General features: G+C 57.3%; 1 protein-coding gene across 1 annotated transcript; it reads left to right on the top strand.

The window, feature by feature from the left end:
- Positions 1-568: 568 nt before the first annotated feature.
- Positions 569-24,637, top strand: SDC1 (syndecan 1). Its single transcript, XM_032172322.2, has 5 exons — positions 569-897; positions 19,964-20,045; positions 21,173-21,651; positions 22,242-22,377; positions 22,522-24,637. Exons 1-5 carry the CDS (start codon positions 832-834, stop codon positions 22,689-22,691), a joined length of 933 nt encoding a protein of 310 aa, XP_032028213.1. The 5' UTR covers positions 569-831; the 3' UTR covers positions 22,692-24,637.
- Positions 24,638-26,275: the final 1,638 nt, after the last annotated feature.

Raw genomic sequence — 26,275 nt, 5'->3', positions numbered from 1 at the left:
TGGAGTGCTGGAAGAACGCGAGCGTACGGGAGAATCTGGGCCGGCGAGGCGCAGCGAGCCCCATCGCAACTGGAGGAGAGCCGGGGTGTGTCTGTGTGTGTTTGCCCGTCGGTTGAAGGTCCCATCGCTCCCGGGTCCCCGCCCTGCCCCAGAAAGCGTTCCCCAAGAGAGCTAGGAGTCCTGCGCACCTGGAGCGCGCTCCGAGTCCACGCCCAGAGGGCGCTGCAAACTCGCGCCCGAGGACTGACTGCCGCCCCTTCAGCCCCTCTCCCGGGCTGCGCCTCCGCACCCCGGGCCCGGGCAGAAGGGGGCGCGCCTCGGCCCCACCACCCAGGGAGCAGCCGAGCTGAAAGGCCGGGAACCACGGCTTGCGGGAACCACGGCTCCCGAAAGCAAGGTTCCGCCACCGGAGGAGCGGGAGCCAGGCAGGCAGTAACCCTAGGGGGCGGGGCTAGGGCCGGGGGTGGGGCGTTCCGAAGGGGCCGGGAGGGGTGGCTGGGGGGGCGGGTCCTGGGGGGTGTGGACTGGGGCTGGCCAGGAGACCTGGCGGAGCTGGGGGTGGGGGGCTAGTTTTTGCAACGGCTAAGGAAGGGCCTGTGGGTTTATTATAAGGCGGAGCTCGGCGGGAGAGGTGCGGGCCGAATCCGAGCCAAGCGGAGAGGAATCCGGCAGTAGGGAGCGGACTCCAGCCGGCAGACCCTGCAGCCCTCGCCTGGGACAGCGGCGCGCTGGGCAGGCGCCCAAGAGAGCATCGAGCAGAGGAACCCGCGAAGCCGGCCCGCAGCCGCGACCTGCGCAGCCTGCCGCGCTCCCGCCGCCGGTTCAGGCAGCATGAGGCGCGCGGCGCTCTGGCTCTGGCTGTGCGCGCTGGCGCTGAGCCTGCAGCCGGCCCTGCCGGTGAGTGCGGCCGGCGGCCAGGCGGGGAGGCGGCGGGAAGCCGGGACTGGTCACCCGCCGATGCCGGCGGGTGCACGTGGAGGGGGAGGGGGAGCGGAGACTTCCCTTCTTCCCGCGCTAGCCCAGCGGGTCCCGGGACGGTGATCCCCGAGACCAGGGCTCCAGCCCCAATTTCCTCCGCTGTCGGTGGGCGCCGCACCGGTCCCGCGCTGGGGAGGGTGGGGGGCCGGGGCCCCGCGCTCAATTATGTAAAACGTCTCCACATGTGTCGGAGCCCGCCAGCCCACAGCGGCGCCCGGGGTTGTCCGTTCCCACCCCCCTCGCCCCGGCCACCGCGGCGGCTGAGCCCCCGTCGGTGACCCGGGGGGATGCAGTGACCGCGGCCACAACGCCCCTCCTGCAGACCCTAATTCAAACCAGGCCCGCGGGCTTGCGCCCCAGCGCCGCCGAGCCCGGGCGCCCGGCCCCTTGCGCCGGGGCAAGTTTGGGCGCAGCGCAGCCGGCGCGGGAGCGGGCGGGCGGCCGCGTTGGCCCGGGGAGCCGGGCCAGGGCTGCGTAGGGGGCGCGGGCGAGTGTCTGCAGGGCCCTCGGGCTTGCCGTGGGCGGCTCGAGGTGAGCCGAGCCGGCCCGGCAGCGGGAGGTTCCGGGAAGTTGGCCTCGGAACGCTGGAGACCCGGAGGAGCCCAACTTCTGGGCTGCTGAAGTTGAACTGGCCCGGGAGGGCGCGTTCCCGTGCCGGGCACGGCCGAGGCGCAGGCGCCTTCCACGCGAGGGGACCCGGGAATGGCCTCCCGCTCCCCGGCTCGGCTTTGTGCTGAAGCCGCGCGGAGGGAAGGCGGGTCCCTTGGCCCGCCCAGTGCAGCTGGGGGAAAAGAGGGGCAGATGTGGAGCTCGAGGCTGGAAGAGGCCTTTGGGTGGGATGCAGCATCCACCTTCGGCGGGGCTGAGGCTCCACTAAAGAGGGACGTGGCCGACAAAGAGCAGCCTGAGGGTCCCCAGAAAGTGGCTCTCCCGCCCCGGCCACCGGCCGCTAGCCCGCCTTCCCCAATGGGGGCGCTTTGTTCTCGGCCCCTGTAACCCTTTCCTGGGAACCGCCCCGTAACGCCAGCCTTGACGGGGGCTGGGACCTGGGCTGCAGCCAGGTGTCAGCGCGGGCCGTCCGGTGCCCGAGTCTGCCGCCCGAGTCTGCCTCCCCAGCCCCCCGCGCCCAGTGCTGGTGTCCCGGGGTCCCTCCTGCGGGCCGGCTCGGCCATCCGCCAGGGATGCAGAGGGGAGGTGCGGAGCCAGGGGCGCTTCCCCTTCCGGAAGTGGCGGTGTCTCGCCACCACATCTGGACAGTTCGACTTCCCCAGCTCTGGCAAAGGGAGGCACGTGGGCAGGGAAGGGGCGGGGGCGGGGTGGGCACTCGGGTCCTCCACTGCTAATGTGGCATCTGGACAAGTCTCAGCAGCGCTGACCCTCCGTAAGCGTTGCCTCCTGTAATAGCTGCTAGTTATTGAGCGCTTTGGTTTTTTTTTTTTTTTTTTCTTTATAGAGTCTGTCTCATGGGAGATGAGGTAGGGACAGTCGTTTTTGAGGCTGATGTGTAAGGCGCCCTCCCTGCTTCCCAGGTGACTCGTGCTTCCAGACATTTTCAGGTCCAGGAGAAGTCCCTGTGCCTATTGAACTATGAATGGGCTGGACTGTGAGGGGTATCTGGGAGCACGAGGAGGGCCATGATTTCTGAGCTGGGTCTCATGCACTCCTGGCTTTCAGGTCCAAGAAGCTGCTCTCTAGGGTGGTGGTTTCTGTGGAACTGAGACTGTGCTTGGAGTCTTCGCTCAGAGTTTGGAGAAGAGAATGGAGCTGCGTGGCTTACCTCCCTGGACCGCTGGGCATCACCTCACTGCCCCATTCTCGCACATGATGGGGCCTCAGCGGGGCGGCTGAAGTTGGGTCCTCCGCCTATTTCGGGCTGGATTTAGGAGGGCTGCTGGTTCCCTTGCCTGCCTGGGGTAAAGCAGACATTCCAGAGCCCTGAGATCCCACTGCACCCCTTAATGCTGGGGAGGCAGGTAGAGTTTGGGATTCTCTGTGAACTGCCTTTCCTGGAGTCGTCTGTGGGCTGGGGCAGATGCTGCAGTGTGAGACGTTATTTCTTGCCCAGAAACTTGGACATAGGGCCCAGGAGGCAGGAGAGTCTCAAAAGGGGAAAGGAGGGAAACTCCCTGGATCTGCAGGGAGGGAAGGCTTCCTGGAGGTGCTCGAGCTGAGCCTGAAAGCCCCACCTGAGCTTTGGGGTCAGACTCTGGCTTGAAGCTTAGGTGTTCTTTTTGCTTTTTCTGATCTTACAAAGATTAGTTTGTTTTCTGTTTCCCAGTTCTGCCCTCTCCCTCTTACAGTGAATGTCCATGTTAGGTTAAAGGTGGGGGCATGCAGTGCCTTCCCAAAGCTCTGATACCCCTTTCCTAAAAGAAATCAGGCAGCTGGCATTTGCTTTAAGATGGGAGAAGGTATCCGAAAGTGGCAGAGATCTGACCCTCTCTGAAAGTTCACTCTGGCCGCAGTGGGAAGCAGGTCAGAAACCCCCTGGGGACCAGGGAAGCAAGGAGTGACTGAATGGGTGAGGGGAGGCTGCTAGGAGAGGAGGTTGCTCAAAACCACTCCCAAGAGACTAAAACAGGTTTGTCTAAAAAGGTTTCTCTCTCTCTTTCTCTCTCTCTCTCTCTCTCTCTGTGTGTGTGTGTGTGTGTGTGTGTGTGTGTGTGTGTTTACTGTGGTCTTTTGTTTCTGCCGTGTAAGAAAAATGGCTTGTTCTGGAATAGTTATTTGCTGTTTTTCTTTCTTTCTCTCTTCTCTTTCTTGAAAGGCATAAAATGCCTTTTGCCCTAATTATGGGGGCTAGTAGAGACATTTCCCCACAGCCTGGCAGAGAGGGTATGGGGGGAGGCACTAGCTGCCTCCGCTCAGGCTCAGAGCCTTCTAGAAGTGATGTCACCCCTGGCTTCAGCTCTACAGGGAGGGTGGAGCCGGTTTAAGTCTCTACCTGTGGCTCATGATGGGTTTCAGTAAAACCTCATTAACACACATTGGTAGGGAGACAGTAAGAAAGGAGAGAGCCTGGAAAGAATTAATGAAAAGCTTGACTTCTGCAGTTTTTTAGAGGAATCTTTTCTGTTGCAGCAGAATTTTGGATTCCTGAAATCCCTTGGGAATGAGGTGTCCTGTGTATTCATGTTTTTTCATCAAGCTGAGAATCCCTGTTACCCTCAAGTATTCTTATTCTGGGCAGGACTCTCTGAAATATTTATTTCCCTTCCTTTATCAACCAAAAAATGCTAGGCATGATTTAATCTCTGCATGCCAGGGTCGTCCTCCTCATCATTGTGCTGGGTTAGGACATTGTCTTCTGGATTTACTGTGCTCTGAAGAGCACTTTGCCCCTCTGCCTGGTGCCCCAGGTTGCTCTATTTTGAATTCTGGTCTTTCTCCTTTTTCCAGAGAGCAGCCAGAAGTGACATTTGTGTGCCTGAGTGTAGCCAGCAGCTTTTCTGATCAGTTCTAATTTGTTACTTTTCTCCAGTGGCACTAAGAAACTAATCAGATGAGTTAGGCTTATTTCCAAGCTGAGAGTTTTAGGCTCTGGGTAAGGGCCTCGCCTGTGAGTGAGACTGATGATCTGTGATATGTGGATTTTGTACCCCTCATGAACTTCAGCTGAGACCTCTTGCAGTCTCCCCTCTACCTCCCTGCACCCCACCTACAGTAACAAAGAGGTGCTGCCAAGGTGAGGCCTTTAGGGGCCTCTCTCAGTGGAGAAAAATGAGTCATCTCTTGGGGGAAGTGCTTGCTGACCCCCATGTTTTAAGTTCCTCGACCTGGTTTGACTTGTAAGTGACTTGCTGGTCACAGGTAGCTGGACTGACCAGCTGAGGGTCATTATTCTTTAGCCTTGACTGTTACTCTCAGCTTCGGTCATGCCCCCGTCTCTTCACCACATGTTTGATTTGGATTTTAGTTCCTGTTTCTATATAATGTGCATCCATACGTGTGACAGGCCAGAAATGGCTTTGGATTAAGTAGAGCCCCAGGACTGAGTCGCAACTCTGCCACTAATTTACTCCATAATCTGGGGTGAGTCACTTTCCTTCCAAGTCTTGTTGTCCTCATCTGTAAAGCGGACATCATGATACCTGTTCTCCCTGTCCTCATTCTGTCATTTGCTTATTCATTTCATAATGGATATGTGAAAGTACTTTGTGATGAAACTGCCTGAGGAAAGTTAGCTGTCGATAAAATTGAGGTTACCTTTTTTTGAGCGCCTACTGTTGAGTGCTCAGTACTTTTCTTTCATTCTTATTTGAACTTTACCCCAAACCTTTACAATATATATCATTGCCCCATTTTGTGAATGAGGAAGCTGAGGCCTAGGGTGGCGGGCCCCTCCGATGGCTGAGCCAGGATTTGTGTGTGTGTGCGGTGTGTGTGTGTGCGCATGTGCATGGGTATGGTGTGAATACATCGCAAGGCTGTCAAGTCTCCCCTAAGAAGCCTGGCATTTGGGGGCTGGCTGAACCCTACAAGGCTCTACTGGGCATTTGCTGGTCCGTCCTGAAGACCATGGATGTGAGCGTTTTGGGCAGAGGGGGCTGGGCCAGGCTGAGCTGGCCTGAACAGTGCCATCAGGCAAACTGAGCACTGGGTAACATTCTAGAGTTGTGTTGGGTTCAACTGATGGCCCCTTAGGAACAGGCGAGAGTTCCTCACAGGAAGTAAATGGGGACCTGAGAGAGCAGGGTGGGAACCGTGTGGACTGGGTGTGGAGGGGCCTGTTTGGATGGCGCCCTCAGGCCAGACCCCCGGTGGTGCCCAGCTTGCACCATCTTTTACCTTGGGCACTGGGGAAACATTCGTGGAATTAGCAGATTCTTTTGTAAGCCTGGGAAGTAGGCAGCATGGCGCGGGTGGTGGCCAGAACCCAGGACTCCTGGCTCTGGTGCCACAGTCACCTCCTGGTCCCCTCCAACACCAGGTCCTGCTGGGGGTGGGGACAGCCCATGAGGAACTGGTCATTAAGTGATTGCCGGGCTTCGACTGTTGCCCGATTGCCTTCTTTTCACCAACCAGTTTTGGAGTCTTGGGTTGAAAGGGCCCTTGAGGCCCTGCCTAAGTGTGTCTAGAGAAGAATAGGATTTAGGGAGTTTGTGGAAAGAGGGCTTTGGTGCTGGGATCCTGAACCCTGTCACTTCTCTCTCAGCTGTTCCAGCAGAGGTTGGGTTTTGGATGGGAGATGCATTCTGGAACCTTCCACTGAATGGGACATGCATGCCCTGACAGGCTCCAGGGGAAGGCTGATGTGTGTATGCCCCTCACCACAAGGAGGTATGTTTGGGGTGCAGGTTGTAGAGGTGAGGCCGCAGAGGCAAGACCCTGGGCTTGGGGCTACTTCAGCAACTGTCTTGTCTAGCTGCAGGTGGTCATGGGGCCCATGCCATCGCCTCCCCTGGAAGAGTGAGCTTTATCTGTGATGTTACTGCTTCTGCCCGCCCTCAGAAAGCTTTCATTTAGGTGGAGAGACAGTGTGAGAAGGTCCCTGGCATTCCTGAGACAGGTGCACTGGGTCAGCTTGCCTGTGGTCAGTACTGTGGGGATCTTGGGGAGGGGTGGTCTGAGCCTCCCCTGGAAAGTGTCCTGCTTTTTGGCAGGGCCTGTAAGGGTGGGGGCAAGCTTACGGGGCAAGGGGGGTGTGCCGTGGGAAATCTTGGGTCTTGGGGCCATTGAGTCAGGAGAGCGGAACAGGCGGCGGCTGGACCTGCTCCTGCACTCAGTCACTTGCCCAGCAACCTCTCCTGCTGCGCTCGAGGCTTTGCGAGGCTGCCACTGGTTCCTCTCCGCACTGGGAGCCCCTCAAGGTTCTCTGACCTCCTGGCTTTTATGGCTTCGTGGCTGCCTCATTCTGTGTAGAGGATGGGCCTCCTCTGGCTGTCAGCCCTGGGAAAAACTCTCTGCCTAGTGATTCACCCGAGGGTTGCAGCACCATGAGATGCCGTGTGTGTGTGTCTGTGTGTGTGTGTGTGTGTGTCCGTGTGTGTGTGAGGGTGTGCTTACTGCACAGGTTGCCACTGCATTTGGGCCTTGCCTGGGCACTCCTGACTTGCCTTCCCCTGTCAGGCTGCAGTCTCAGTTTTGGGGGGCCTGTTCACTACCTGGCTGCAGCTTCCTTTTCAGACACCAACTTCCTTTCTGCCTCCCCCCTCTGCTGGTGGCCTTTTCTCTTTTTCACTGTGGCTCTGACATTCATCATTGCCTTGGCCTTGGAAGTCTGTGGAAGTTATTCCTACAGAGATGGGCAGTCAGGTCACCTGGTCTTCCTGGTTCAGCTGAGCCCCGACTGTTTGGCTGTGGCAGGCCATTGCCCCTCTGGGCCTCAGTTTCCTCCTTTGCCAAAGAGTCGTTCTTCCTGTCCTCAGTTCTGAGAGCCACATGGTTACAGAGAGACCTTATCCTGGGAAGGGCGGAGGTGGCACTGAAGGACTTGTTGGGGGCTCACATTTCTCTGCCAATATTCCTTCTAGGGACTCGAAGGAGAGTTGGTTGCCCAAGGGGTCATCAGTGGGATGGGCCAGGCCAGTGGAGGGCAAGGCAGGCTGCTTGAGGGGTGGATTCGAGCTCCTTATGGGAGCTGGAGTGGACAGAGGTTCCTGGGTGAGGTTGGGCTGGGGCTGGGGCTTGTGTGATGTTCTCCGCACACACACCCAAGAGTCTTGGCACCTGCCCGAGGTCCGCTCAGCAGCAGGAATGAAAGCCGTGGCGGGCAGGTTGGGGCAGTGGGGAAGGCGGGCGTGTTGATCAGTCCACTCATCAGCTGAGTCATGGTGCCAGGCCCACGGGTCCTCCCCGAGACTCACCCAACCAACCTTGATCCACCGCAAGCCCTCTGGGGGCCGGCACGAGGCAGAGAGTATAGCAAGACACAGGCTGGGGCTCAGGGGCCTGGCTTTCTGTCCTGGCCCTGCCTCCTCACTCTCGAGTGGCTGTGTACAGAGGCCTCTCTTGGTCTCAGTGAACCCATCTGTGACACAGGGGGAAGGGGCTGAGAGGCAGAGGTGACACGCAATGCTTTTGGGTGTGCATGGCCTCTTGTGGCTGTGTCATGTGACTGGTAGGTATCTGGGGGTCTGCCTGTGCTCTGCTGCCTCAAGTTCTGAGGGCTTCATGAGCCCTATCTGGCTTGACCAGATCTAAAGCCCAGAGCCTGGGCACCTGCTGTGTGCATAGTCCTGTGCAGTGGTGAGAGTTCCATATCTGGTCCAGGGGATTCCTGTAATAGAGGGTGGCTGTTACTGGAACCAGACGAGAGAGGTGATCTCTGCAGTGACAATGAACGGGATTCGAGATTCAGCACCTGTCACGTCTCCCCACAGGAAGGGTTTTGTCCCAGAGTCCCACGATACAGCAGTATCGAACTAGGAGCTTGGGCTGTAAGGCAGGACATTTTATGGAGCTCCAAACCTGTGGGGCTGCCTTCTTGCCATGGGAAGTGTCAGGGCAGGGGGTCTCCCTGAGGGAGCTGCAGAGGCTGCCAGTCCTGCTCTAGGACCACTCGTGTGCACCATGGATCTCTAAAGGTGTTCAGGGAACTCTTCCCCACAGTGGCGTGAGCTTGAGTTCATAGTCATGTCCACGTGGAACTGCCTGGCTGTCTCTGTGGATCTTCTGTGCTACTCAGCAGGCTGAGAGACAGAACTCTGGTGCCTGGCCTGGGATGCATATGGTGAGGATTGCACGTCTGCCAGGGTGGGATGTGGGGAGGTTGGAGGATCTTCTCGAGGGCCGAGGAGCTCGTGGCCAACTATGGCATTTGTCATGAACTGGGTCCCAGAAAGCCCTTTAGGACTTGGGCCCTGGCCCTGCTCTTCCCGTGCTACCAATACCAGTGGTGGCTGCTGATGCTCCAGGGACCTTACCTGGTTGGGGACTTGATTGTGTCAGAGTGGCATTGACTCTACCTCCAGTAGCTTCCTGTCATCCCTGCTGCCCAGGAAACTGTCCGAGGCCTTGGAAGTCCCATCTATCTGGAGTGTTCCAGGCGAATATGGTGGTCAGGTTTGGGCTTCCAGGGCCCCAGGTTGTGGGGCGTTTCAGGAGCCTCTGAGACCTTCCTAGAGGCTGGTGTCATTCTAGCTTCTCCCAGAGAAAATCGCAGGGTGCAGTGCTGCTGTGGTGGTGACCATATCTCTCCCAGGATGGGGTATCGGGGAGGGTCCGGGCGGCAAGACCTCAAGGCTGGCCAGGACCTGCGGGGCTGAGGGCCAGGCTGGAAGCATGGGCCCGGCTTGGGCTGCATGAGATCTTCAGGCCCTGCCCCCCACCTTCCTCCCTGAAAGAGACCTGGGGCCTGGGGGAAGAGCACAGGAGGAGTTTCCCTGGGGTCCAGGAAGCTCACCCCTGAGTCTCCTTGGGTGAATCTGCAGCAGTGACTGGTTGTCTTGGGCTCAGGGAATTGTAGGAAGGACATAGAGCCCCCTGCCTCCCTCCCCACCTCCTGTGAATGAGGTTCATTCTTATAGATCTTGTCTGGAGGCTGGGCGTGCAGTGGGCACTCTTACACAGGACATTCCCTGTGTAAGGCAGTCACCTGAGCCCAAAGGCCTGGGCCTTCCTGCCTTTGGGGGGCCCAATATTGAGTCCTGAGACCTTGGGGCTTGACAGGTGAGGTGGCACTGAGAACTAGCTGGCTTGGTTAGTGGAGAGGTGTTGTGGAGGCCAGGAGGAGCACAGGACACGGAGTCTAGCCCACCTGGATCACATCCGGACTTCATCGCTTCCTCCCTGTGTCATCGTGAGCACGATTCTTCACCTGCCCTCAGCCTCAGTTTCCCTATCTGTAAAATGGAGTTTCTCATATCCTGCCCCAGAGGGCTTTTGCAGAGATTCCATGAAATACCATATGTGATATGATTGGGGCCTCTTCCTTGCCTAGAGCACAGAGAAGCAAGTCTAGGGGAGCATTGAGGCTGACCTGTGGGAAGGGGTGCAGTCTGACCCAGCCTGAGTGTGGAGTCACTCTGTGTGAATGGCCTGCTGGTCTGACCCCAGTGCTGCTGACGTTAACAGGGCCTGCAAACATGGCTTTTGCCCTTCTCAGAAACATGAGCCTTCACTAGCAGGCTAGACTTTGCTCTCTTCCACCTGAGCCTCTGCCAGGGGCTGCCTCCTGACCTGAGAAGGTACAGGCTGGGCTGACAGATGGGAGAGGAGGCCAGGCAAAGTCAGACATTGGGGCACCCTGGTAGGGGCTCAGGCCTGCTGGGCAGGACCCCTAGCAATGGGGCACAGTGGCCTGTCCCCAGAACTTCAGACTGATGACTGTCCTGCAGAGGGAGCTGGGTTCTGTATGGATGCCGACAAAGCTGGGCCAGACTGCAGGGTGCCGCCAGTGGAAACGATGGCTGTTGTCTTCCTGAGAGTGAAAGAGCCCTGTGGGCTTCACTGTGGTGGGTGGTTCATGGCATGCCTGCCGGAGCAAGACTGCTGGCTTCAGTGGCTGTGTGCCTTGGGACAGATGACATAGCTCCTTTGCCTCAATTTTCTCATCTGTAAAATGTGCATGGAACTAGAACCTAAGGTGATTGTGAAGATCAAATTAATTAATTCAGAGAAAGTGCTTAGAAAAAACTGATTGCCAGCTCCTCTGGCCCAGAGGACTCAATAAACATTAGCTATGATCACTTTTTCCCCCTAGAGCCTAATTCAGTTGTTTCTATTCTTCAAGTAATCTCCAGCCCAGGTCAGAGGCTTAGACTCTTCTTCCACCACACCCCCTGCCCCTCGACTCCCCTGGTAGTCCCTGAGCTCTGGGCAAGGCATGTGGCTACTTCCCTTTCTCAGGGTCCTGCTGAGCTTTTCAGACTGGAGCTGTATCCACAGTCTCCCTTTCAGCCATCTCAGCACCAACCGTGTGCAGAGGCTGAGAGGGCTAGGAGCTCTGTGCTGGGGGTTCGAGGCTGTGCAGATCTGCCAGCCCATCAGAGAGAGGGCAAGCCACTTGACCTGGGGCCCCACCAGTAATCTGGAGGATCCACCTAACCTCTTCAGAGAGAGCCTTCACAGAAAATTCTGTCTCCCATCACCCAAACCAGAAGGTACCAGCCCCCCCTCCCCTGGGACTCCTTCAGGGACACTGTGCCTTCCCGTGTCTCTGGGCTTCTCAGCAGCCTCAGTGCCTACTCAGTCTGAATTGTTCTTTATCTGAGAGGCAGGTTCCCAGGCTAGCCCATTGTTCTGTACTCGGGGGGAGAAACCGTGTACAACCGTGACTCCAGGAAAAGCAAAGAGAATTTCTTCCTCCTTTCCTGGGTATGGCATTGCTGGCATCCACATTTTGACAAAGGTTAAAAACTTTGCTCTTGACATCTTCCAGCCTCTCTTGTGTAATCCTGTTCCGTCTCCCAGAGCTCCCACCTACCCGCAGTGGCCTAGTTCCAGAGTTAGCCCCTCCCCACCTGGAAGTGATTTATGCTGTAGTGTGAGTGCTGGCACCCTTTAGCCCTCCCAGAGGACTTGTTTTCAAGGGGATATTGTGCAATGGCAGGGACACTGATAGGAGAGATTTTGGTAATACAGTTGGAGCTTGTTCCCCTCCCCCACCTTCACACACAGCTGGAGCCCTGGCTGGCTGCAGGTGTGTCAAAAGTGCAGTTTCTGCCTCTGTGGAACTTGAGGACACTTTATTTAGCAAGTACAAGGGGGAGGATGTCCCTAGAAGTCCATATGGCAGAGGTGCCCCGGTCCCCAGGTCCGGTGGATACACATTTCAGGGGACCCGGTGGGGACTGGCAGGGCTGGGCTTCTCAGTAGGGGCCGACTGGGGAAATTTTGGCTGAGATTCTGACCTTGGTGGGCTCTTTAGGGCAGCCAGGGCTGGGGGAGGGACAGTGCTTTGGAGGCTTGGCTGCCCTCTCTGTCCCCATAGGGTGCCAGTTGCCCCACGGTCACCTTGATTTAGGATATCTCTGGCATCCTGCCTAAGCCATGACTCCCCTTGGGAAGCTGAGGGTGATGATACCAAGTCAGTGTGATCGAGTGTCCTTGTGGGTCCCTAAGTGGGGGGTGTTTGGCGAGTCTTAGGGGACAGATCCCTTGTTTGGCTCCCGGAGCAGAACTAGGCACTGAGGCTGCAGGGCCTGGGTTGGGTTGCTTTGCTCAATGCCTGCCTGGGTGAAACCTTGCCCTGCCTGGCCTGGCCCGGGTTTTGCCTGGGGGGGAAAAGCAGAGGAACTGGTCTTCCAGCTCCGCGGCTCCACACCCAGCCCTCAGCTGAGCCTGTTCCGAGACCAGTCCTGGCATGTGGGCTGCTGAGGCAGGCGCCAGCTCTGTGGAAGGGTAGGTATGGGGGTGCTGGGGGCAGCACTGGCTTGGCTTGGGCATTGGAGCTGGCATGAGGCTGCCAGGATCCCTCCTCTTTCAATAAACGCCCCCAGTGTACTGTGAACAGGCAGTGCGCTGCAGGGCAAAAAGCCCAGGGCTGAGAGGCTCGGCTCTGCGACCTTGACCTCAGGCTTCCCAGCTGTAAAGCCCTGACCTCACACTAAATGGAAAATATTACCCAAAAGTGGTCTTGAAGGCCAAGTGTGAATGCCGTCCCTCCACCCTGGCCCTGCCCTGGAAGCCCCCAGGACAGTGAGGGGTCCGTCTCCGAGTGGCAGGGTGGGGCTGTGTTGGGGTACCGTCCAGAGTGTCCCCGAAAGGCGCTCCTCCTCTCGGAAGTGCTGCTGGGGACAGCCTCCTATTCCTGCCCATTTCTGTCTCCCTCCTGCCCTGGGCCGGGCCCATCACTCCCTGCCTGTCATACCCTCGGCAGGCCGCGGCTTGCCTTGTTCTCAGTAGAGAGCCAGTGAGCTGATAAATTGCTGTGCCTGTCACCGGAAATGCTGATGCTGCCTTGAGGCACCGGTGAGGCCCCTCCTCCTGGGAATGGCTTCAGTGGGGGATTTCGGGTCTGGAGGCCCAGACCCCATCTGCGGCCTCAGCCTGCCTCCCTGGCGGGCTGTGTTTTCCCGGCTCCTGAGTTTGGAAACCAGCCTTAGGAGAGGAGTGATGTGTCTAGCACTTCCTCCACAACCCCGAGGCTGGGGGAGCCCAGTGTCTCCTGGCCTGTGGCCCTGCCCTGCTGCCTACTCCCACAAGTCCCACCATTTTGGCCAAACCCCCATTGTACAGATGGGCAACCTGAGGCAAGGTGTTTCTAGCACCACCCAGTAATTTAGGGACAGAGGCCAGACTATCACCAGACTATCCCCATGTTGGACCTGGTCATTTTCCCTGGGCCACCCTCTGGTGATCAGTGCTGTGCGTCCCTGAGGAGGGGGCATTTGGAGAGTCTTGGGGGACAGAACCCCTGTCTAGTTCCCACAGCAGCAGCAGGCGCTAAAGCTGGCGGGGCCAGCCTGTCAGCCGTAAGGCACTGTAGCATTATCCACCAAGACTCTTCTGGCATCTAGGTGGGGAACAGTTCTAGAGAGAGGCTGAAAGCTCTCCAGGTCCTCAGCACGGGAGCCGCATGGCGGATTCCAGCCCTTTCCCAGAGACCCTTGCTCCTGGGTGCTCGGATCTGACCTGCCTGCTCAGTGCTTAGGCTGTTTCAATCCAGGCTGAAGGAAAGGGTCACAGGGCTCCCCACAGAGGGAAGGCAGCCACAGATCCACGCTGCAGGGCACTGAGGCGTTCAGAAGGTGGTAGGACTGGGAGAGAGTGTTGCAGCTTTTTCTCCCCTGCCCTCCCACTGGTACCCCTGGAAGAGCAGAACCAGGCCCTGCAGTCTGTGCTGCCCTCCAGGCCCAGCCTTCGTCTCTGGAGCCCACCTGCCTCTCAGCTCCAGCAGCTGTCTTCTGCTCACGCCTGCTGGGTCCAGCCAGGCTGGCTGGTGGGAAGCCAGTGGGCTCAGCCCCAGGCAAGAAGGAGCCTCAGCCCAGCTTCAAGTAGACACTTTCCCAGTCATGTAGGTGCTTCTGGATGTTCAGTGGGCCTTCAGCCCCTGGGGGAGGGAGGCTGGGCCGCCACCGTGGTGTGCTGTCTATGCGAGTGGACGTGTCAGAAACGTAGAGGACATTGCTGAGCTTTCCCTGGTCCCTTTGCCACTAGAGCTTGTTCACAGGGCTCTGTTGCTACTCAGTGCCTTGACTTTGAACACTGGACTCAAGTGAAGCGAGCTCTTGCCTCCTCCAGGCTGGGCCACTCTGGCGGGTGCCTTTTCCTCCCCTCATTGTTTTCAAAGTGCAGTCTGAAGACCCCCGACAGGACCTAGGGCTTGTGAATGACAGAGTCAGCCTCTGGGTGGGGAGCTCGGAAGACTTCATTTGTAGTGGTCTCCTGGTGATTCCTGGGGACCCTGAAGCTGAGAGCCCCCAGTCTGGATGCAGCCAGTATGGTGTCTTGATGCAGAGGTGGGGGTAAAGGCTGGGGCTCTGCAGCTCAGTGATATCAGCCCCCAAGAGTCCTGAAGTCTAGGGGAGGGGACAGTCAGCCTGTTTTCCTTGTATGTGTAGATCTGACTGAGAAACCGAGGGGAGAAAAAAGATTTCTAAACAACTGTGACCCTGTTTCATGCCTCCCGAGGACATTTGCCATTGTGTAGAATCTCGGGATGGGGAGGGTGGGTGTCCAGCCTGCCATGACCATGGGCCCTCCTGCCTCATGACCTTGCAGCCAGGGCTCCTGGAACAGGTCTGGGTCTCTCCTGTCCACTGGCCCCAGAGCCAGTGCCATGGCCCCTGGTCCAGGTTGCTTGTGAAAGGCGGTGACCTAGCTCCTTTGATAAGGGGCAGCTCTTTATCCCTGGTTTGTTGGGGCTTGTTGATTCAGTGACTCGGCTCCCACAGAAGCCGGGGATTTCGTGGCCACACGGGGCAGGTACAGCTGACAGATCAGCTTCCCTTTCCTGCTCCACCACTGATGACTGCGAATCAGAGGCCCCCTGCGCTGCCCAAGTTAGTGCCTGGGGTGAGCGTTGCCTTATCCTCTCCTGAGTTGGTGTGGGGGCTTCAAGGCCTGGCCTTAGTAGTCCTCTTAGGGCAGCCGTCTGTATTTTAGCCTCTGAAGCTCCCCCTTTTTAAATTCCCCTGGAGCAGGACACCTGGCCATATGTTCTGGGGGGCTGGGAGCTCTGCTGGGCCAGGACCAGACTGTTTCTTCCCTCTTTTCTCCAAAAGCTCCTGGCGTGATCTTGGCTCACTGCAACCTCCACCTCCTGGGTTCAAGTGATTCTCCTGCCTCAGCCTCCCAAGTAGCTGGGAGTACAGGCGCACACCGCCACGCCCAGCTAATTTTGTATTTTTAGTAGAGATGGGGTTTCACCACGTTGGCCAGGCTGGTTTTTGAATTCCTGACCTCAGGTGATCCACCTACCTCGGCCTCCTGAAGTGCTGGGATCACAGGTGGGAGCCACCACGCCTGGCAGTAATGCTTTTTAAGGGGTTTGTGTTTTACCCATCACTCACTTCAAGCAGCAGGTGACTAATGTCAGTGATTCAGGGTGCGGGCTGGAAACCAAAGGCCTTCTGACCTGGTGGCCTCAGACTGATGGGGTAGGGGTAGATGGGCAACCTCTCAGGTTAGCGACTGGGCCCGCTTTCCCCCGCCTCGAACCTGTCTGAGATGCCCACTGGACATCCTGGCTTCTGAGGCAGCCAAGGCACTTCAGAGCTGTCTTGCAGAGGAGCTGCAGCGCAGCTGCCCCTTAGCCCCAGGGCTGGCCAGGGCAAGGGGCTCTGCTGAGATGGAGGTTGCCAAGGAGAGTGGCCCTCTTTACCTCTGGTATGGGAGCGAAAGCTGGCAGTTGGCTTGAGGCTGCCTTCTGGAAGCTTCTCTGCCAGCTCTCTGCCCACAGACTTCAGATGTGCTCTTTGTAGTGGCTGGCAGCTGGTGATGATGACTCCCCATCCCTGGTGGCACAGGTCCCATTCTGGTCTACGCCATTTCCTCTCCACCTCTCAAATGTGGGCTGGTCCCTGGGTAGCTTCACCGCTGGGGCAGGCTCAGCGACTCCAACTCAGTGAAACTCTGTCCCATTGAGGAGCCTTAGACAGGTTTTCCTTAAAACTGATGGGCTCAGCTGGTAGGGCTAGGGAGAGAGAAGGGGATGGCAGGTGAGGAGAGCAGTGCTGCTGCACGGGGAGTTGTAGTGTCTGGGCGGCCTTGGGCAAGTCCCTCGCCTTTCAGAGGCTCTAGTCCTTATGTGCTAGAGAGAGTGATCTCAGCCCCGCTGCCTCATCTGCAGGGGAGTTATAGGGATGAAAGAGGAATGGGTGGAAAGTGTTTCCAGCCTTACAGAAGGCCGCACTCCTTCACACCCTCTTTCTTGCTGGGTCAGAGCCCTGACCCCAGGATTCTCTCTGGGGTCCCCAGGGTATGGCCAGGAGACCAGCATGGCTGAGATGGAGATGGGCTGACCTGACCGTTACTCCCTTACTCCCTGTCCCCAGACTCCAGGCAGCTGCCTCTTGATCCCCCAGCCCCCAGGCGAGCCAAACCTTGGGCTTTCTAATCAGTGAGCTTCTAGGGTCTGCGCTGTGAGTGGGGAAGGGGCAAGGCATCCCTTGCTTTGAACAACAGAATGAGTGGAAACCTAGATCTTACCTAGCACAAAGTTGTTGATTCGTTCTATGAACAGTTGGTTTTCCTGGGACTTACAGAGGTTAAAGGCCGGTTAGCCTGTTGCCTTCCTGGGCAGGGCATGAGGTGGGCTCCAAGCTGAGGCCACCTGTTCCTGAGCAGCCTTGAGCGGTGGCCAAGCAGCCTTGGAAGCACCCAGGTTGGAGATGCTGCTGAGGAGAGCTACCCAGGAGGCCTAGAGGCAGTTTGCTGCCGGCTGTCAGCACAGCAGTCCTGCTAAAGGAAATCGGAAGTCTCACCAGAAACTCCGGGAGTCAGCTGGCACCTTGTAATCCAAGTTCAGACTCAGCAGTTTCTGCTAATTTCCTCCCCAGGGGGCTGAAATCTCACCTTCTCCTCATCCGAGGGGCTGTCACAGAAGGTTCAAGCTGGAGGAGATTTGGGAGGTCTCTCTAGCCCATCCCTTTAGTGGAGACTGAAGGCCCAGGGAGGGGAGAGGCCCCCGGAGGCCAGGGAGCTGGTTTCAGTGGAGAAAACATTTGCTTAAGAGCTTGTTGTGTAAACAAGATTGCAGAGGGATAAGCCGGCCCAGCTGAGGGAACAAATTGTTTTTAGGGATGGGGCAGACTGAAATGCTTATCTAGTCAGGAGGAAAGCCCTGCTCTTGGGAAACTGCTAACCTGTTGGGGCCTCCCTGGCGTTCCTGGGTCTCACTGGGCGGTGCCTCCCAGGTTGTACCTGGGCCCCAGTGTGTGTCTTCCCTGTGGGCTGTGGTTGCCTCATCTGTTGAATGGAGCATGGATCCAATGGCTCTGGCTTCTGCTGAAAGATTCGGCACTCTACAATGCAGCAGAGGCTCATGGGGTCGAAGTGCTGCCAATGCCTTGCCCCATCCCTGCCCCATCTCGAGCTTCTCTTGAGGGAGGCGGTACAGCAGGAGAGGGCAGGGCAGAGTCCTTGGATGGGAGTGAAGCCATGATCTCAGTGAGTATGGGTGGGGGTGCCCACTCTGTGGCCCCCCGCCGTGGGCAGTATTCTTTGTTGATGAAGGAGACAGGCTTGAGGGAGGCCAGGGCAGCTTCAGAGCTCTGGGAAGGCAGCACAGGTGTTTGAAGCACCACATGGAGATGGTGTAGATCGGATGTGGCCTTGTGTGGAGGCGGGGGGAGCATGGACTATGACTGTTTTTATTTATTGATTGATTGAGACGGAGTCTTGCTGTGTCACGCAGGCTGGAGTGCAGTGGCGCAGTCTCGGCTCACTGCAACCTCTGCCTCCCGGATTCAAGGGATTCTCCTGCCTCAGCCTCCCAAGTAGCTGGGACTATAGGCACGCACCACCATGCCTGGCTAATTTTTGTGTTTTTAGTAGAGATGGGGTTTCACCATGTTGGCCAGGCTGGTCTGGAACTCCTGAGCTCAAGTGATCCTCCCAAAATGCTGGGATTACAGGCGTGAGCCACTGCACCAGCCAGGTCAATGACTGTTTATTGTAGATGGGCCATGGTGGACTGTGACTGTTCATTGCAGGTGAGCCTTGGTGGAATGTGACTGTTTACTGTAGATGGGCTATGAATCGCCCTTCTAGGGTCAAAACCTTTCTCTTGGGGGAAGGAAGATACAGTTTAGCTTTTGTCCTTTCGAAGGAAGTTCAGTGTTATTTCTGACCTTGTGGTTTCTACACGTGTCTGACGTTTCCCTCTGACCTAGGCCCCTAGATGTAGAGCCTCCACCTGGTCTGGCTCTGCCCCAGGGCTGCCTCAGGAGGCAGGAGGTCTTGTCTGTCCCTCTCTGCTTTGCACTACCCAGGCGTGAGACCCGTGGGCCTATGGCCAGGGCCTGGCAAGGCCTCTTGGGCTGAGGAGGCCCTTTTCCTTTGGAGCCCAGCCTCAGGTGGGCCCCCTGTGACAAGTCATTGCAGAGGCTTCTGGTGAACAGACTTCTTCCTGCCCCCCTCTTCTCATGAAACTTTATCTACCTCCCTTTCACCCTCTTTCTAGACAGGCCTGCTGGCATTTGAGGCTCCCCTAGTTAGACAATGGCCACTGCTTGTGGGTGCCCACTGCGTGCCAGGCTATGTTAGGCATAGTTTCATTGAATTTTGGCAGCAGTCCTGGAATGTAGATGTTATTATTTCCCCATTTTACAGACGGAGAGACAGAAGCCATAAGCGGTTTAATGACATCCCAGGACCACGCATCTAGTGAGTGGCAGGATCCGGAGTTCCTAAAGCTAGTGCTCTGGACTGTGCTGTTCTGCATATTTTTTCATTCTTTGTTCTGGTCCCAGACATTGGGGCCCTCTCGAGATAGACTGTGTAGTGAGTGGGGTCCTTGGGTCTGAGTCTCGCAGCTGAATAGGGCTCTCAAAGCCACACTTCTCGCCACCTGGCTGCGGGGTTCTCACTTCCTTACCTGAGGTCTTGGGGCCAGTGTGAAGGGCAGAGGCAGTCCTGACTTTCTGCCCTCGCTGCCGACCAGGGTTCTGCACAGGCCTGCTCACTGTGTGTGGCGTGATCCTGCCTCCCCGCCCCCGCCCCCGGTCCTGCCAGTCAGCCCTGGCCTCAGGAACTGGAGAGATGTGTATATGTTTGCCCTCTGGCCCCTTTGCCTCTTGGAGCTGGGCTGGCAGGCAGCATTCCTGGGGCTGCTGTTTGCCAGCAGGGCCCATCCCAGGCCCACAGCCCACTTCTTGGAGGCTTCTCAGTACAGGGCCCCTTCCAGATTAGCCTTATATGTCCCCAGCCTGATGGACACCCTGCCCTTCCTTCCCCAAGGAGGATGATACTCTGACCAAAGGGCCTGCACCCAGTCTTTACTGTAGATAGGAACTGGGCCGAGTATGGGAAGGTGCATCAGGGCCAGGCCTGGGGTTGCCCTGCGTGGGCAGACGTGCCTCAGAACAGACAGTTCCCTGTGCCCAGCCCTGCCCCTGCCCCTTGTGCCATCCTCAGTATCCACACCTGGGGGCCAGCATGCCTGGAGGCTGCCTCTGCATCCAGGTTGTCCTGAGATTGTTCTTGGGGGTTTTTGCAAGCCCCCCAGTGGAGCTGGGTCGGCAATCTTTGGCCCCAAAGCTCCCTGGCTGATGGCCCCCAAGAGCTGGTTCACAGTGTAGGGTGGGCTGATGAGGTCCCATGGGGGCCACAGCCTATGTTCCCAATAACAGGTCCCTGTCTGCCCTTCTGAGAGGTCTGGAGCTCCCTCACCAGACTGAGCTTCTCAGGGTGAGGGCCCTGCGTACTCTCTTGTGCCCCTGCACCCAGCACCAGGCTGTGTTGTAGCATCAGGGGTTGGGGCATGGGGACCAAAGTGCTGCCCAGAGCTGAGGGTCTTGGAGCCACATGAGAAGGCTTCTCCCTGTGTACCTGTGCAGCACAGGGTAGGGTGAGTCCCCTCAGCTGTCTAGGAGAGGACCCAGGAGCAGCAGAGCCCCGGCCAAGCCTCTACTCATACCATATTCTGATCCTTTTCCAGCAAATTGTGGCTACTAATTTGCCCCCTGAAGATCAAGATGGCTCTGGGGATGACTCTGACAACTTCTCCGGCTCAGGTGCAGGTGAGGTTGTCCTGGGGGCCCCCACACTCAAGACGGCAACAGGTCATGCCTGGGGGCAGTAGTCAGGCAGTCTCCTGTGTTTATTGAGCATGTACTGAATGCACCCTGCCTGCCCCATCTCCACCCAGCTGGCTCCAAAGGGCAATGCTGAGGAGAGGAATGGGGTCCGTGAGCTGCCTGGTTAAGGAGAGCTCATGCTCGGAGGTGGGGTGAAGGCTGTGAGCTCCAGAAGGCCCCAGGGCCGCCTGCTGCACACAGGCTCATATTCACTAGGAATATTTACTAGGAAACCTCTGGAACCCCCTTCAGAAGGTTATTTGACTCCTGAGCCTCTGTTTTCTCATCTGTAAAATGGGAATAATACCTTGATCTGATAAGCTTGTGGAACTGTAAGGCAGCACAGAGCTGGCTGGGGTATAGCTCTTCTACCCAAGCTCCCTTCCCTACTTCCCCTTTCCCTGCGGGGGACTGGGGGAGAGAAGTCCCTGAGCTGGAGGTGGTCAGGGAAGCTTCACAGAGGAGGTGGCTCTTGAGTGGACCTCAGAAGAGGGGTGAGAGCTAAGGAAGGAGGCGGAGGTCATCCCTGGGGAAGTGACCTAGCAGAGGCCTGAGAGCTGCAAGGTAGGATATCTGTTGTTGGAAGTATCTGTTGTTGGAAGTGGGGGCCTTTTTTCAGGGAGGGTGGGGCCAGAGAGGTGTGTGCCTTGGGATAAGTAGGATAACTGAAGTAGTTATGCCCCTAAGGGAAGCCCACCCCACCCCTGTGGTCACAGAAAAGCTTTCCCAGGTGGCCTAGGCACCTGTCTTGTGGCTCCAGAGACCAAGCTGTGCCTGGACACACACAGTGGGAAGGGACAGCTCTCCTTGTCCATTTTCCAAGGAGCTTAGCCTCAGCTGCCTTGCCCAGGTACTAGCCTCCCTCACAGCCTGAGCTTGGCTGGCCCAGGTGCTCTGGGGCCTCCCCCCACCCACCCAACACACTCTGCTTCTGGTCCTGCCCCCACCCTGGGCCCCCTCCCAACACACCCTGCTTCTGGTCCTCCCCCCTGCCCCACCCCCAACACACTCTGCTTCTGGTCCTCCCCACCCCCCCACCTCCCCAACACACTCTGCTTCTGGTCCTGCAGGTGCTTTGCAAGATATCACCTTGTCACAGCAGACCCCCTCCACTTGGAAGGACATGTGGCTCCTGACGGCTACTCCCACGTCTCCGGAACCCACCGGCCTGGAGGCTACAGCTGCCTCCACCTCCACCCTGCCAGCTGGAGAGGGGCCCAAGGAGGGAGAGGCTGTAGTCCTGCTAGAAGTGGAGCCTGGCCTCACCGCCCAGGAGCAGGAGGCCACCCCCCAACCCAGGGAGACCACACAGCTCCCGACCACTCATCAGGCCTCAACGGCCAGAGCCACCACGGCCCAGGAGCCTACCACCTCCCACCCCCACAGGGACATGCAGCCTGGCCACCATGAGACCTCAGCCCCTGCAGGACCCAGCCAAGCTGACCTTCACACTCCCCACACAGAGGATGGAGGTCCTTCTGCCACCGAGAGGGCTGCTGAGGATGGAGCCTCCAGTCAGCTTCCAGCAGCAGAGGGCTCTGGGGAGCAGGTGAGTGGCCTCTGCATTCCTTGGGACATTGGGTGGGTTGGTCCTAATGCCTGGCACCTGGCAGGCCCTACACCTGTGCCCTGCGGGCATCCTGTATTCCTCACCAGGAAGACAGGGCACAGGGGCCCACCTTCCCCTACCCCCAGGGCCTCGCCCAGAGCAGGACAGACTAATTATGAGATCAGAGCAAAAGCACCCTTAAAGATCACCCAAGACAGGGCTCCCCAAACTTACAATCCGAACTTGCAGCCCCTGCTGCAAGAGTGAACGTTATACCAAGTCCTATTTTTTATCTTACAGCTTTGTGGGAATTTTACGCTTTACACTAAAATAAGCCTGCTTATTTCCATACAAAAATGTGTGCTTTGTATCACTTTTTGTGATATCCATGCCACGGTCCAGCCAGGGTCCAGAGTTGATGTGGCAGGAAGGCCTGGCTTTTGGGCCCTGTGCGATCCTGGTTTGGGTGCATCTGAGTGGGTGGTGGCAAAGATCAGGGAGGCAGGAGCTGCTTCTGGGTCTTGTAGTGGAGCTGGTTGCTGCTGCTGGCGGTGACCTGGCCAACCCAATCCGCCCCTGCCCTCCCATAGGACTTCACCTTTGAAACCTCCGGGGAGAACACGGCTGTAGTGGCCGTGGAGCCTGACCACCGGAACCAGTCCCCAGTGGATCAGGGGGCCACGGGGGCCTCACAGGGCCTCCTGGACAGGAAGGAGGTGCTGGGAGGTGAGTTTTCTCTCAGGGGGATAGTTTGGGGTGAATTGCTGCTGTGGGGTCAGGGTGGGGCTGACCGCAGACCCACTTGGGGGAGGGTCTGCAGTGGAGCCCAAGGAGCCGCTGAGCTGAGCTGGCCCCGTCTACCTGCCCTAGGGGTCATTGCCGGAGGCCTCGTGGGGCTCATCTTTGCTGTGTGCCTGGTGGGTTTCATGCTGTACCGCATGAAGAAGAAGGACGAAGGCAGCTACTCCTTGGAGGAGCCGAAACAAGCCAACGGCGGGGCCTACCAGAAGCCCACCAAACAGGAGGAATTCTACGCCTGACAAGGGAGCCATGCGCCCCCTCCGCCCTGCCACTCACTAGGCCCCCACTCGCCTCTTCCTTGAAGAACTGCAGACCCTGGCCTCCCTTGCCACCAGGCCACCTCCCCAGCACTCCAGCCCCTCTGGTCGCTCCTGCCCACGGAGTCCTGGGGTGTGCTGGGAGCTCCACTCTGCTTCTCTGACTTCTGCCTGGAGACTTGGGGCACCAGGGGTTTCTCGCATAGGACCTTTCCACCACAGCCAGCACCTGGCATCGCACCATTCTGACTCGGTTTCTCCAAACTGAAGCAGCCTCTCCCCAGGCCCAGCTCTGGAGGGGAGGGGGATCTGACTGCTTTGGACCTAAATGGCCTCATGTGGCTGGAAGATCCTGCGGGTGGGGCTTGGGGCTCACACATCTATAGCACTTACTGGTAGGACCAAGCATCTTGTGGGGGTGGCCGTTGAGTGGCAGGGGACAGGAGTCCACTTTGTTTTGTGGGGAGGTCTGATCTAGATATCGACTTGTTTTTGCACATGTTTCCCCTAGTTCTTTGTTCATAGCCCAGTAGACCTTGTTACTTCTGAGGTAAGTTAAGTAAGTTGATTCAGTATCCCCCCATCTTGCTTCCCTAATCTATGGTCGGGAGACAGCATCAGGGTTAAGAAGACTTTTTTTTTTTTTTTTAAACTAGGAGAACCAAATCTGGAAGCCAAAATGTAGGCTTAGTTTGTGTGTTGTCTCTGAGTTTGTTGCTCATGTGTGCAACAGGGTATGGACCGTCTGGTGGCCCCGTTTCTGGTGGTCTATCGGCGGGCTGGCCAGTCCAGGCTGCCGTGGGGCCGCCGCCTCTTTCAAGCAGTTGTGCCTGTGTCCATGAGCTCAGGGCCATGCTGAGGCCTGGGCCGCTGCCACGTTGGAGAAGTCCGTGTGAGAAGTGAATGCTGGGACTCAGCCTTCAGACAGAGAGGACTGTAGGGAGGGTGGCAGGGGCCTGGAGATCCTCCTGCAGACCACGCCCTTCCTGCCTGTGGCGCTGTCTCCAGGGGCTGCTTCCTCCTGGAAATTGACAAGGGGTGTCTTGGGCAGAGCTGACTCTGAGCGCCTCCATCCAAGGCCAGGTTCTCTGTTAGCTCCTGTGGCCCCGCCCTGGGCCCTGGGCTGGAATCAGGAATATTTTCCAAAGAGTGATAGTCTTTTGCTTTTGGCAAAACTCTACTTAATCCAATGGGTTTTTCCCTGTACAGTAGATTTTCCAAATGTAATAAACTTTAATATAAAGTAGTCCTATGAATGCCACTGCCTTCGCTTCTTGCCTCTGTGCTGTGTATGACGTGACCAGACTTTTTTGCAAACACCAACGTGTTGGGAAACATGGCTCGAATCTCTGTGCCTTCGTCTTTCCCATGGGGAGGGATTCTGGTTCCAGGGTCCCTCTGTGTATTTGCTTTTTTGTTTTGGCTGAAATTCTCCTGGAGATCGGTAGGTTCAGCCAAGGTTTTATAAGGCTGATGTCAATTTCTGTGTTGCCAAGCTCCAAGCCCCATCTTCTAAATGGCAAAGGAAGGTGGATGGCCCCAGCACAGCTTGACCTGAGGCTGTGGTCACAGCGGAGGTGTGGAGCCGAGGCCTGCCCCACAGACACCTTGGACATCCTCCTCCCACCTGACTGCAGAGGCCAGAGGCCCCCAGCCCAGGGCTCCTGCACTTGCTTATTTAACGACGTTTCAGCGGCTCTGTTGGCCACTCCGAGAGGTGGGCCAGTCTGTGGATCAGAGACGCACCACCAAGCCAAGGGAACCTGTGCCCGGTATTCGATACTGCGACTTTCTGCCTGGAGTGTATGACGGCATGTGACTCGGGGGTGGCTGACCATGCTCATCTGCTGGTCTGTGGGACGGTGCCCAAGCCAGAGGCTGGGTCCATTTGTGTAACGACAATAAACGGTACTTGTCATTTCGGGTAACGGCTGCTGTGGTGGTAGTTGAGTCTCTTCCTGGCCTGGCGATGTCCTGCTGTGTCACCTTCTGGGGGTGGGAGCCCGGTTCTGGGCAATGCTCTGGCTTGGTACAGAACAGCAGAATTCATGCTGGTCCCTCCTGTCGCGGAAGACAGAGTCCATCTCTGCCCTCCTCCCCCAAACCCCTGTGCAGGCATTCAGCATCTCGCCTTCCTCCTCCTGGGGCTCTCGGCCCTCCTGCCCGGCACTCTTTGTTCCTTAAGGCTCCAACTGGATCATTCCCTTCCTCAAGGACGTGATGGGCTCCCTACTGATTCTCAAAGCTTGCTGTTTATTGTTTGCTCACTGTGATTTCTGTACCCTCACTAGCAACAGTCTTAAGTGCCAGAGGTCTAAAAAAACCATGTGCAGAGTAGGGAAAAATGACAGTGAAAGACCTGGAGGTTGATGCAGCACACTGCACTGCAGGGGTCCTTAGTGTCCTAGAGCATCTATTGTAGCTGGCTTCCCAGTCTTGTCCAGGCTGCTGGCCCACTGTGTCCCTGGTGGAGGTCAGCCCCTGACCCTAGACCCCAGGCATGGCCTGGGCCCTGCAGAGCAGGAGGGACCATTTCTTCCCTGCCGCTGCACCTGCTGATGGAGCAGGGACCGCTGACTCCAGGTGGCTTTGCAGGATGGAGAATTTTATTCTTCCCTGATACACTGTGTTCCAAAGGGTTTGGAGGCCGAGATAAAGTTCTCCAGGTCATTTATTCATTCAACGAACACTGAAAATACCAGTGCCTATTTCCTGCCAGTTCCTGGACTGGACAGGGAGGGCCCACTTGTAGAATTTGCCATCAGATAGTAATACTTTTATTAATAACGTATTAATAACCCTCCACATGGGACCTGCAAGTTTCCAAGACCCCAGCCCCCTGGGCTGCCTGTCCCTATATATCCAAATCAATTAAACTGCACCCCATCCCACCTCTTGGCCCTGCTCGTTCTTAATGCCCTCTCGCAACTCTGCGCTTCCATTCTGAGCCCCCCACCCCAGGGCACCCCCAGGACAGGGCTGTGCCATCAAACAGACTTTGCCGCATGTTTGAGACTAACAGTAAAAAAGGTGGAGTGTTTAAATGTCATCCTTGGGCACCCCTTCCTCAAGCAGTGACTGCCCACCTCCCCTTGGGCCTCAGCCTGCTGTCCTGTGTCGCAAAGCCTAATCCCCATCTCTTCACTTTCCCACTTGCCCTGCCTGGGAGGGGAGCAGTGGGCACTATTTCCTTTTTCCGTCCCCTTTACATCCTGCCCACGGTCTGGCCTGGGTGTGGGGGGAAGTGTGTGTGTACATTGCATGGGCAACTCACTGGATCTTCTACTAAGACCTCTCCCAAGTTATTTTCTAAACGCACGAGCCGTCTTCTCTCAGATCGTGCTGCACTCTCAATGTGCAGCCAGCTTCTGTTTTAAATAGCATTTTTTTGCCTCGCTTGCCTCAGGGGTTTTGCTTGAGATACGTTTTCATAGCCAGAATAAAGACCCTGCCTTCTATTCTGCTCTGCTCTCAGGGAGGTTGTGGCCAGAGGGAGCAGACAAATGACAGAGAACTGTGTGGGCTGTGGGGCAACAAGGCACCTAACCTGCACAGCATCTGGGTCA

The sequence above is a fragment of the Hylobates moloch genome, unplaced genomic scaffold (genome assembly GCF_009828535.3).
Source record: "Hylobates moloch isolate HMO894 unplaced genomic scaffold, HMol_V3 SCAFFOLD_13, whole genome shotgun sequence".
NCBI classification, from domain to species: domain Eukaryota; kingdom Metazoa; phylum Chordata; class Mammalia; order Primates; family Hylobatidae; genus Hylobates; species Hylobates moloch.
The sequence above is the reverse complement of the archived record's forward strand: the minus strand, read 5'-3'. Positions and strand labels throughout refer to the sequence as shown.

What these genes read in the sequence shown, in the direction of transcription:
- SDC1 (XM_032172322.2), top strand. Translation starts at nt 832, where the DNA reads ATGAGGCGCGCGGCGCTCTGGCTCTGGCTGTGCGCGCTGGCGCTGAGC. An exon ending in CAGAGGGCTCTGGGGAGCAG is followed by an intron (nt 21,652 to 22,241) that starts GTGAGTGGCCTC and finishes GCCCTCCCATAG; the next exon opens with GACTTCACCTTTGAAACCTC. An exon ending in CAGGAAGGAGGTGCTGGGAG is followed by an intron (nt 22,378 to 22,521) that starts GTGAGTTTTCTC and finishes TACCTGCCCTAG; the next exon opens with GGGTCATTGCCGGAGGCCTC.